General features: G+C 40.3%; 1 protein-coding gene across 9 annotated transcripts in view; it reads right to left on the bottom strand.

The window, feature by feature from the left end:
- Positions 1-1,041: 1,041 nt before the first annotated feature.
- POU2F1 (POU class 2 homeobox 1) overlaps positions 1,042-12,038 on the bottom strand; it is a 115,135-nt gene continuing 104,138 nt past the window's right edge. For 5 of the 9 annotated variants that reach the window (XM_082059320.1, XM_082059318.1, XM_082059319.1 and 2 more), the window contains 6 exons: positions 11,838-11,983; positions 10,771-10,950; positions 8,066-8,171; positions 7,301-7,640; positions 6,376-6,464; positions 1,043-5,200 (listed from right to left, as the gene is read on the bottom strand). In XM_082059320.1, coding sequence (XP_081915446.1) covers positions 4,890-5,200; positions 6,376-6,464; positions 7,301-7,640; positions 8,066-8,171; positions 10,771-10,950; positions 11,838-11,983 — 1,172 coding nt within the window. In that variant the 3' untranslated portion in view covers positions 1,043-4,889. Of the gene's footprint in view, positions 5,201-6,375; positions 6,465-7,300; positions 7,641-8,065; positions 8,172-10,770; positions 10,951-11,837; positions 11,984-12,038 lie in introns of all 9 variants that reach the window. The other 4 variants (XM_082059322.1, XM_082059324.1, XM_082059325.1 and 1 more) reach the window with 2 other exon arrangements.

Genomic DNA, 12,038 nt, shown 5'->3' with positions numbered 1-12,038 from the left:
TGGTTGAAGATGTCCCTGCTCATTGCAGGGGGTTGGACCAGATGACCTCCAAGGGCTCCTTCCATCTCAAACCATTCTAAGATTCTATGTTCTTCTTGCTGGTTCAGCCAAGCACAAATTTCCCATTCACCGTAAAGTGGCTTCTTCAAATCAATTTAACTTGTGTTTCAACAACTATTTATTGAAGCAGAGGATCTTCAGAAGTAGCAGAGCAATGATGTGTCATCACAAGTCACTCAAAGAATAAAAAAAAAAAAAAAAGAACTGAAGTCACATGAGACTTATAGGCTAAAAAAAAAAAAAAAGAGAGAGAGAAACTCTTAAAAATCAGGTACTTGTGCATGTAACAAGCATGGTATCTTCCCAGCAATCTTCTGAGTGCCTGCACATAGACATCATCTCAGAGCAACATGATAAAAATGTACTTAGACTAACACATGCTGCACAGTAACTCAGAAACAAAATAAATCCTCTTAAGGAGATTTAAATAGACTGATGTGACTCTTGTAAGCAGCCATATCTATTTGCACTTTCTGTGAGCTGTTAATGAATCATTCTACAGTGCCTGTGGAGAGCATGTTCTGAGGAGATCAACTGTGCTAAAGCCAAACTGGAATACATTCTTTTAACATCAGAAAAAATTTCATCACCAGCCTGCAACATCTCAATCTGAAACCATTTCCTAAATTGTTCTTGACCTTCAGGGCATATCTGTATTTGCGTCTCCGTAAATCTGTTGCTTTTTGAGTTCACTGTCTTTGGCTGCAATGAGAGCTTTTCACCTTCTCTTTTCCTACATATGTCCTTTGGCATGCTTGCAACTACGAAAAGCAACCCACACATCTTTAAATACAGAGACATGGAGCTCTGAAAAAGAGATGCTATTATCCTTTTCTAAGGAAATTTCTATGAAATTCCTGGCTCACTAATCAATATAGGAGCAAATGTGCCGGCACACAGCTAAAAGGCTGTCTAGAAATGAGCATTTGCACAGAAAATCTTCCCTTAAAAAGTACAGTAAGGATTAAAGACTGTGAGCACGGAACAGAAAATCATCTCGCTACAACATATGAACTCACTGATACTGGAAACAGAATGTAAATTTGCGTCACTGGAGGAAAAAGGCAAACTTGTTTGCTAAATAAATGCCCTGGGTCTGTCAGCAAGTTTGCGATGATGCATTTCTCCATTCTCCATTTCCAATACCCATCAAGTCAGACCATGGTATTTACTAGGTCTATATACAATTGTTCTTGTCTCTTTTCAGATACATCAATTTCTGCTGCAAGCATGATTGTGATTTAAAAAATGAACTTGTGCTAAATTCTAGTACATGATCTCATATCCCTTTCATGCTCTGAAGGAGCGTATGTGCTCTAACTAGGCAGATGCACAATCACTGCCCACCTGATTTCTGTCTTTCACCTGAACACTAAGCCAGCATCCACGAGACAAACACTGCCAGGGATGAAAAGCAGGCTCCAGGAGTGACAGTCAGTCACTGGGATGTTTTAGGACAATAAATCAGAGCACGCTGGTAGAGGACACCATGGTGGGATACATGCTGTTCAGGTATTATGTCAGCTCCAGCAAGGAAAACCAAGCCCTTTCTGGATATATGGCTACTCTGAGCTTCCAGTTTTCTCTCAGAAAAAAGACTTGCTAAGAAATTCCCTGGAATCTGGGCCCCAGACAGGGTGACGGGATACAGAGGAGGAGGGTAAAAGGGTATAAGGTGCTCACACCAAAGCCATGTGACCAATGCAAAGGTAGTCAGGAAAAAAAGCAGATTTTTTTTTTTATAATAAATAAACCATCCAAGCTGCATTAGTGTTCCAGATATGTACTCAACAAGACCCTCTCCCAACCACAAACCAGCAAGAGTGGGACATGACAACTCATCCAGACAGCTAATGGCACAGTCTCTTTTAACTGTGGAGAGAGGATTTTCTGCTGATTTAAGGCCCACCTTTCTTTGTGTTTCCTAGATATATGCAAGGACCATGTCCCCTGACCCCGCCACAAAACCTTTAGGGAATAGAGGATACAACAGAGAAAAGACCAGTTGTATCCTCACTTCAACAAAAAAAGCTTCCTGATAAATCGTATTTTTGCACAGGCATAAAATTAAGCAGGAACTTAGTTAGGAACGAACACTGTAGCTGCATCCATCCTCTTACTTCACTGAACACAAGCCCCAGGGCCTCGCATTCCTTTGGTAGAAACTGTGATCTGTGCTATGGCCTCCAGACCAGCATAGTGGGTACCTGCATCTCCTCTTCCCTACTCCCCTGAAGCTCACCCAGCTATACCTTTTACTGCTCTGAAGCTATTACTGTGGGCCATTTCCACTTCTGCAGTATTATTCATAGCCCTAAAAGTGTCCTGCACAGCCTGAAGTCACACAGACACATCAAAAATACTTAGATTTACCCATACCGGTGGGATGAGGGTGGGACCTGTTGGATTAACAACCCCCGACATTGCCATTCTATTTACACATAAAATAAAAGAAAACAAATTAAAATCAAGTTAAGAGTCTGCCCCAAGGATAACACAAATTACCAACCAAAAAAAAAAAAAAAGATTAAAAACAAGCAGCAACTTTTATATAAAATTAATAAAAACAAAAGACAAATGAAAAAGAAATTGTCAGTAGCATCTATCGCCTCTCTGCATCTGAACTGCACTTATACAAACTAGTCCATTAGTACAGCAGCTTGCTAGAAATTGACTTTGGTTCAAGCTTAGTTTTAAAAAAATAAAACATAAAAAAATCAAAAACACATCAGAAACGGTGGACGGACATTTGTTAGTTTCCCTGCTTGCAGTTCACTAGTTTCGAAGTTTTAGGGATAATTGATTTAAATATTCAGTAAAACAGGAAGGTGGAGAGTTAGAGATGAACAGAGTAAAACCATGACGGTGGGGGGAGAGATAAGGGGTTCTGCCACTTGAGTGCAAACACAAATCCTACATGCTCGGGTCACAAACCAAAGCACATGTAGGGTTTAAAGTTGCTGCCTTCTGGATCTTGGATGAGAAGCTCCAGGATCCCCCTGAATCATCAGCAAAATGAACATAGCTTCATCAGCTCATCATTTTGGGACACTCCAGTGACAAAAGAAAAGGGGGTGGGGGAAAGGGACTCTTCTAATACCCTCACTAGCTAAAAGTAATTTAGTTTTATACACATGGCAGAAACCTTTAAATCCATCAAGAATGGAAAGTTCAAAGTGAACTGCATTGCAGTGATCCAGTCTTCTCTTCTTAAAAATCTTTTTTTTTGGTTCAGATACTACACTGTATATTTAAGAATATACAGATCTAACTTCTGTACAGTTCGTTACTCTTCCTCATCCATGTAAATATCCTTTGCCACATGGATCAGAGTCAACCTTGAAAAGATGGTTACGGTGGCAGGCAAGCCCTGGCGCTCTGGTCAGAGATGCTTATTGCCGTTTTTAGATATCTAGCAGCATCACAGCTCAGAGACTACACGAGATCACCCAGCTATGTGCAAAACCCCAGAGTCAGCTCTATTGCGTTGGCATAAATGATGGTAACTTCTGCTCTCCTAACTGTGGGCTTCTGTGTTTTGCCACCAGAAGCACTTTTTTTACTAGAAAGTTTTTCTAAATACAATGTTGGAAGCATTAAAATCAATGGAAAAGGAATATTGCTATGAATAGGGATAATCTGGCCTTTTGAAACCCTGTACCAATTCGCCTGGTGGGAATACAGGACTGTAAATGCTGCTTTACATACTGCCAATTAGCTTGCGTAACTTTGACATTTTAAAAATATTTGTGTATGGTCTTAGCAAAATCCATTTAACAGAACAGAAGAACCATCGGTATGTCACACAATCTGGACTCAGGAGGTCAAATCCCACTCTCTGAAGTAAAAAGGAACCACACACATGAAGCTAAGAGCAGAATTTGGCCATTTTGTCTAAACAACTGAGAGAAGGATAACTGCAGTTCGGAACGAATTCCTACCTCTGCTTAAAGAGCATAGACCAGCCTGAAAGTTTGCACACAATGATCTCTACTGCTACACTGAGCTTCCTGCACAAATGATGAACATAAATTCTTCTGACCCCTGCAAGTAACCATTAGACAAATTCAAGGATGAGGAAACTGTTCAGAACGTTCCCAGAAGATTAGGACAGAAAGTCTATTTGTGCTCCATTCTTCCTCTCCACCCTCCCGCCCTCCCCCCGTGGTGTGGAAGCTCGCTGAAAATACTCCAGGAGCAAAAGACAAACGCGTCCAAACTATATATATAAAAATAATAATAATAATAATCATAATAATAATAATAGAGATACACCAGTAATACAGGCCTGCCTAAATTGTACCAGTTAAGAAAGGAACCCCCAACATGATTGATACGATTATAAACACCTTGTATGACATAATGGCCTGTACAACAGACCTATAAAATGATAATTAAAAAAGAAAGATATTTCGATATTTTGACCAAAAAGAAAGAAGAAATCCCCTTCCTATGTTCGAACTGATAACCCACCTTAACTTGTCATTGTGACTGCTGGAAATGATAAGTAGTCCTTTCACTTTTTTTGAGTTTTTTTGTTTGTTTTGGTTTTTTTTTTTTTTTTTTTTTTTTTACATTTTTGGTTAGAAAGTTCTCCGATCCATGAAGCGATCCTGAAAAGACAGTGTTTATTATAAAATTAGGCAAATGTCTGTCCCAGCTTTAAATCCTTCCTGTTTCGCTTTTGTTTTTTTCTATTTTTCCTTCTCTCCCTTGTCCCCAGCAACACGGTGAGAGGATGCCCATCACATTTTCAGTTTATAAACCCCGCTGGCAGCCAATCCCACCGCACAGTGAAACAGGCTGCTGGCAGCACAGCTCGGCCCGGCTCACTGTGCCTTGGAGGCAGTAGTGGTGGTGGACGTGGCCCCGCTCGCAGAGGCCACTGTGAGGAGAGAGTTCTGGATGGACTCGGCTGAGGTGGAGGTGGCGTGAAGGCTGGCGACTGGTCCAGAGGCCCCTGCGGAGGCTGCAGCTGCAGAGACCAAGCTAACCGGGTTGCTGGTGAGCAGAGAAAGGTTCTGAGGGTTCAGGAACAGAGGGGCAGTTACGATGTTAGGAGTACCTCCAGCATTGGCAAACACCAAGTTTCCAGTTGCATCCAGTGATGTTATTGGAAGAGAGCCACCAGATGCAAGAGCTAAAAAAAGGGAAAATTGAGGAGGGAGAAGAGAACATTAGCAATAATCAATAATGCAAAATGTGCCTAAAAGTAACCCGTCTCTGCACTTCTCTTTCTCTGATATGCGTGCTCCCTACACCACTAACGACAGTCATCTCTTAAGTTGTTTTAAAAAAAACACATCTCTTTATGAAGAGTGGACAAGACCTTGCAGATACTAAAATGCCTCTGCTGTCTGCTCCTAAACTAATTCCACCACGTCTTTTCAGATCTTTAACTGGTCTATGCCTCCTGCCACAGAAAATCTGTACTGGAGAGGGTTGAGACGAGTGTTCACATGAAATGACAGCTATCACAAGATGAAGAAGCTCATTTAACCTTGAATATAACACTTTAAATGATGACATATTACCACTGCTACAACTTACTGTCACTGGTCTAGAGGGTTCAGTCTGCCTTAGATTTTGATCTCCTAAATTTATTTGTGACACTTGATGAAATGGTTCTTTCCTGTCCCCTGGAAACAAGATTTGTTAAGCTAGTTTAGAGTGTACTTGAATACATAGGTTAGCTAGCTCTTTAGGCACTTGCATTATTTTATTTTTACAGATGACAAACTATGAACAGAGAACAACTCTTGCTAAAGTCAGTGGAAACTTGTGGCTGCATGGCACTTCCAAAATAAATCTTTACTCCTCTGAATAAGGATTTATGGATTTAAAGTTCTGCATAAGGACTTTAGGAGGTATACTGTTGTGTAGTTTTATAAAATACACATGAATACAAGAATTCATGATCAAGTCTTGTTTTGGAACTATCCTCCTACAGACCTCGAAACAGCACAACTCTGCTCAAGCTTATGCTAGAAGAGCTATGAAAATCAAATCTCTAATCTGCTGGAAATATATGCCAAGAGGGCAGGATAACAAAATAAATTCCAGATCACATTTGAGATCTTAGATGCCTCCTGTAAATCTCTATCAGATCACAGTTTTAATCTCCTTTCTGCAGCTGTACCTGCTTTAAACTCTGTGATACATTAAATGTATTTTTGCATTAAATTTTGTAAAACCTTTACTCTCATAACACTTATGGCCAGTGTTGAAGAGTCAGTGTGCTTTTTTGGTACACAAAATCAAAGCATGTAAGCTCAAGTTGTATGACAGAAATGCACTAAAAGGAACACTACTGACCTTGAATAGTTGCCAGTGTACTGTTGCTCATCAGGGCCGGGCTGAGAGCACCACCTAATGTCCCTGGATTGAGACTGAGTAAGGCACCTCTGCAGGAAGCAAGATTGTGGAAGAAGAAAAAAAGGGAAGGAGCATTACTTTTAAGAAAAGGTTGCCACTGTTCAGAAGTATACCATCATATTAAAAAAAAAAAGGGGGGGGGATGTGAAGAGGGGGGAAAGACCACTGATTAAGGGTTAATTTCTGTTTATTTCCATTTTTCCTTCATGATGTTCTGAGTAGACATTACCATTCAGCTGCATGGTTAGTAACATGCCTGAAGTACAGGCACTGTAACTACATGACTTGTATTGACTGTTGCTGTAAAATATTCTTGTAATGTATTTTGGGGAAATCATCGTTCATTAGAGAGATACCATTATCTTCCCAATTCAGATAAGAAAGATATAAATGAAGAGGAACTGAAGCAACAAAGAATCATCTCTCAGAGCAACATTTTCAAAACTAAAATTTCAACAATACATCATCATCCATCTTTTACAGTTTCTTGCTCATGATGGAGAAATGAATACAGAGATGTGAAGTGTGTCTAGGCTAGCACTCAATTTTACAATTACTAGAACAGATTCTATGATTCATGGGTAAGTTGCAGATCTTAAGTCAAGCTCGGCAGTGGGATGGATGACATGAAATCACAACATTGTTTCAACACATTTTCATCTGTTAAATGAAAAAATTTCTGTACATTGATGGAAATGGCTAATCACCATCTATAAGTAAACCTTCAAGATCTAACATGACACAAGAACCACAAAGTGAGCTACCAGAAAACAGCGATACATAAAAGCCCACACAATTTATCCCAAGAATTCCCCTTCCCTCTTCTGTCACCTCACCTAAAAGGATGTGCAAAATCCATCCTTACCCAGCTGCAAACTGCGAGGATGCCATCAAGCCTGGGTTTAGTCCTGCTGCAGCAGCCATGGCAGCAAGACTTGCATTTGCAGGCAGTTGTGCAGCTCCTTGTAATGCGGCTGCTGCTGCCGTTTGCAACCCTGATGCCGTTACCATCACCTGGCTGGTCCCAATTGGGGAGGACAAGGGAGCAGAGGTTGTCTGTGTTGTGCTGGTCTCACTGGCACTGGATGCCTCTGAAGCTGAGGCAGAAGGGGAAGGACTCAGGGAGGGTGATGTCACTGCTGAAGAAGCTGGAGGTGCTGTTGAAATCACTGTTGCCGTGTTGTTAGAGGTGGTTTCTGTTGTGCCTAGAAGATTGATTCAGGTTAGATCAGTACAAAACACAGATATGAATGAACAGAAACCATGACCCACCTGAACTGAACTGCATATCCAACTGAAAGGGAGACAAATACACATCTCTGTAGGACCAAGAAGCACTAAGTGTCCAAATAAGAAGTACAGACTACGGTGAAATGATAATTCCCAACAAGAGGCTGAGGAGCTCTAGAAGCTAGCAATTGAATATAGGATATTTCATTTCAGCATCACCTGTGATTTTATCCCCAGAAAAGTCAACTGAATGGTCAAAAAGACTGAAGTTTCATATCAGAGTAATGAGGAACAATGACAAGAACCCCCCAGGATACCAGTGTGGCCAGTATTGAATGACTGAGTTTAAAAGGGGAAAACAGTAGAAGTTAATGTGGGGGCAAGGGAAATCTGCCCTTACCTGTGACTGGCAGACTAGTTACAGCAGGACTGGTCAGAGGGAGCACAGGATTGACAGTCAGGGTTGTAGCTGCACTGCTAGTCACAAGGCTTGGTGTGGTTGCCACCTGGAGGTCAAAAGAGAATACAGCTGTTCAACTGTTAGGACACAAGGAGTTCTTAATAGCTACTAGACTTGGATTTCTTTCTTCCCATCCTCAGCTGAGGAAGTTACCAGGAAAAACACTGCATGTAAACTAACTGTGTTGCAATTCCACTACTTTAGCATTCAGTACACCAACAAAAGTACCTTCTCTAGTTACCCGCAATATCTTTATTCTTAATCATTCAGTATTTGAAGGGAGATATATCCATTACATCTATGCTGTCTCAGGACTACAAGTTAGCCCTCCCTCTCTGTCTCCCCCCAAAGACAGCACCTTGTTTTAACAGTCACTCTTACAGAAAGAGTTACAAAATATATTATTTCTGCATGGGTGTTTTTCTTGTTTAAAAATCTCTTCAGCTCCAAATCTTTTTCTCTGATAAAATTATCCCCAGCATTACCAGAGGTATTTAGGGTAACGTGTTTACATGGATAAACAGAATAGAATTTCACTTCTACTCATCCAACCTACAAGCTCTACTTTGATAAATTTCCTTGTGCCAGAGGAAGAATCTCTGAATTTTAAAACATTCAAATGACATTAGCTACTTTTACTTGTCAACAGTTTATTACAAGAAAGCTACAATAAACTGAAGACATTACAGATAAAAAACACCAAAGATTTAAGGCTGGAGGAGCTAGCTTATGAGGAAAAATGAAATATAAGGAGAGAAAGGACTTTCTATGGACAAGAAATGGTGTCCAACAGTAACATTTGGAGGCTGTTATACATCAATGAGAGAAAGGAATTCTTTAGAATTGCCCAAGAGAACACAGCCAAGGATATAGGCTGAAACCTTCTTCCTTTTCCCTCTCTTACCTTAAGTTTATTATCAGAGAAATCTCTCTCATGCTGCATATCCTATTACAGGAAGTCAAAAGCTTCATGTATTTTAAAAAAGACCAGGGCAACTGGGACAGATCTAAAAGCTTTCTGCCCATCTCAAATAGTGTATGAAATACAGAAGAGCTAGATAGCACACTTCCCACTAATGCAGCCCAGACATTGTATCTGTCACCTGTCCACCGAATGAGTAAGGCCAAGGTCGCAATCCATATTTCAGGGCAGAATTAATATGGCTAATGCTGTGGTTACAAAGACTGACTTCAGCCCATGCAAAAGTTGGCTGCCATTGAAAGGAGCATCCCCCTCCCATCCTGCTTCAGAGCCCTAGCACTTGTACAGCCAGGCTACAAGTGAGATTGGTTATCTAGCCCTACTGAAAAATCATAATTGTTCTTCACATGGTTAATTTCAGCCAAACTAGTAAACTAAGCCAAATCATCCTATAGACACAATCTCCAGAGCTGACACAAGGAATCCAAGAAGCACAAAGCCAATGAAGGCTGGGGCTAGCAGGACTGTAACATCTATTTGAGTGGCAGCACAGTCTTGAAAGAAGCTTACAATGACTGGAAATGCTTAGTGAAACATCACTGAAAAAATGGAGACTGTGGTTAGAACCTCCATTTTTAAAATACAATGGTAGTTTTTAATAAAAGGGAAACTTATGTAGGAAAGCTTTCTTCAGCTGCAGTCTGAGCAAACTTGCACAGTTACTAGAACACACTATCATAAATCTCACTATGTTCTGCTTTGGCAGCAAGGTGTGCAACTTTGCTTCCCAGTTGGGGGGAGTGGGAGGAAGACTAAGAACATTTAACACATCCCTTCCCTTGAAACAAAAGGTTGCATGCACACATCCTGAGACGAGGATGACGGGAAAGAATGACATGTCATCAAAATTAATGATTTAATGAAGTACTGGAAGATATTAGCTACTACAGTGATGAGGGTGGAATCAGTACTACAAAATGACAGCTACAGGCTACATAAATTCCACCACATTCCTATTAGCATAGCTACTATGAAATCTAATAGCTACTGTTTCTATTTATGTAAACAGACCTCCATGGACATTGGTAGCAAAGGAGCTGAAGGAACCTTGATGCATGTGTTTTGTTACTCTTACTTTCATGAAGTTTTTGTTTACCTGAGGCAAATACAAGTGTGGGAAATTATTACATGAGTATTAGCCAAATTGTTGCTCTGTTCCATGTCTTTTTTAAATATAAATCATTCCTGAGTAAAAGCGACAATAACAGTATCATTGGATTTGTGTGACTTAAGTCTCCAAATGATACTGCTGCTCATTTACTTATTAGAACAAAGTAAGAGGGAAGGGGTAGAGATGTTAAGCATTTTTCTATTTTACAAAAGAAGTTTTGGCAAGATAAAGTCCAGATACAAACTGGAGTTACTATCTGGAATATTTTCAAAGCAATAACCCCAACTGTAAATTTGCTAGTTAGAATATTTACTCATGAACTGACTAAATAAAACACCCAAACTGAAGGCTCAACTACTGCCTGGTTTGTAAGTATTATCTCACTTATATAGTATGCAAGTAGGATATTGGTATTTAAAATGCCAGTAGTATATAACTTTGTGAGAACAAGTCTGCTGGGCAAAGGTGGTGCAGCATATGCAACTTCTACAGTGAGCACAGTAGAACTGTCTCTTCCAACGATCTTTGTAAACACAGTTTCTTGATTCTTACCAGTGAGGTTGGGCAAGGGAAAATTGCTTTGATGGGCGAGCTGCTGGTTCCACCACTGCTGGGTGGGTTGATCCTTTTCTCCTTCTGGCGCCGGTTACAGAACCAAACGCGGATCACCTCCTTCTCCATGTTCAGCTGGTCAGCTATCATGGTGATCTCATCCGAGGTAGGCTTTTGGTTCTGAGAAAAGGAAACAGTACTTGAAAAAGCTGTGAAATTACCTTCTGAAGTTTTACACTATAGCTGCTTCTTCACTAGGCAGAAATCTGGGTGGGACATTTATATCCAGAATCTGGTCAGTGGTACAATAGAGACAGACTATAATACGTACATCTGCCCTCTGTTTTCCTGGCTTTGGGAACATTTTTACAAATAATAAGCTGTGTTCCTCAGAGATGGGTGACAAAGACTAAGCTCACATGCTTCAAGACAAGGGATCTGACTGTGAGTTAATGCTTCAAGAAATTTTAGACCTCCATAGGAAATTTTTCTTTCAGAATCTCTCAAAAAGGTATAGGAGAGATTAACTATAGCAGTAGTAAAATGAACTCCAAGTTGTCTAGAGCCATAGTGAAAGACAGATTGAATAGACTACTTATAGCGGCTATCTGCTCATACAGCTGCTCAAAGTGCCTAACAAGAGTAACATAACGCCAGCTACGAACTTCACATCATGTATGTTTAGACTATCACCTCATTTATCCATTCTCAGAAAGTGTAATCTCTTTCTTCTTTTTGATGTACAGCATATCAAGCTCAGATCTATGGCTCAGTGTCATTGAATGTAAAATCACAAACTCAGCAAACTGCAAAAACCAGTGAGGTTTTTTGAGGGGTTTTGCGTTTTTTTGTTTGGTTGGTTTTGGTTTTGTGTTTTTTTTTTTTTTTTTTTTTTTTTCCTTTAAGTGGTGTTGATGTGCACTTATTCACACAGCCTTTGCATTCACCTTGTTTAGTACAAGCACTTTCCCAAATAGCACAGTAATGGGTTCACTCCAACAGATACAATTGTTATGCAAAGTTTCTTCATTTCTTTATAGGCTGAGCGGAGCAACAGGATCACTGACCTCCAGGAAACTCTTCTCTAAGGCCACACGTATGTTGGTCTCTATGCTGGTGCGTTTCTTCCTCCTACGGTTCAAGCCTTCAATCCCCAGCCCTGGAGAATTCAGGGCACTTGGGCTGGAGAGAGTTGAATCAGATGAGAGGTTTTCTGAAAAAATAAAGTAATGCAAATCAGGAGATTTTATTTGAATGCAGTGCAGTCT

Source organism: Streptopelia decaocto (assembly GCF_964273445.1).
Source record: "Streptopelia decaocto genome assembly, chromosome: 1".
Taxonomy (NCBI): Eukaryota; Metazoa; Chordata; class Aves; order Columbiformes; family Columbidae; genus Streptopelia; species Streptopelia decaocto.
This window is presented reverse-complemented; position numbering and strand designations above follow the sequence as displayed.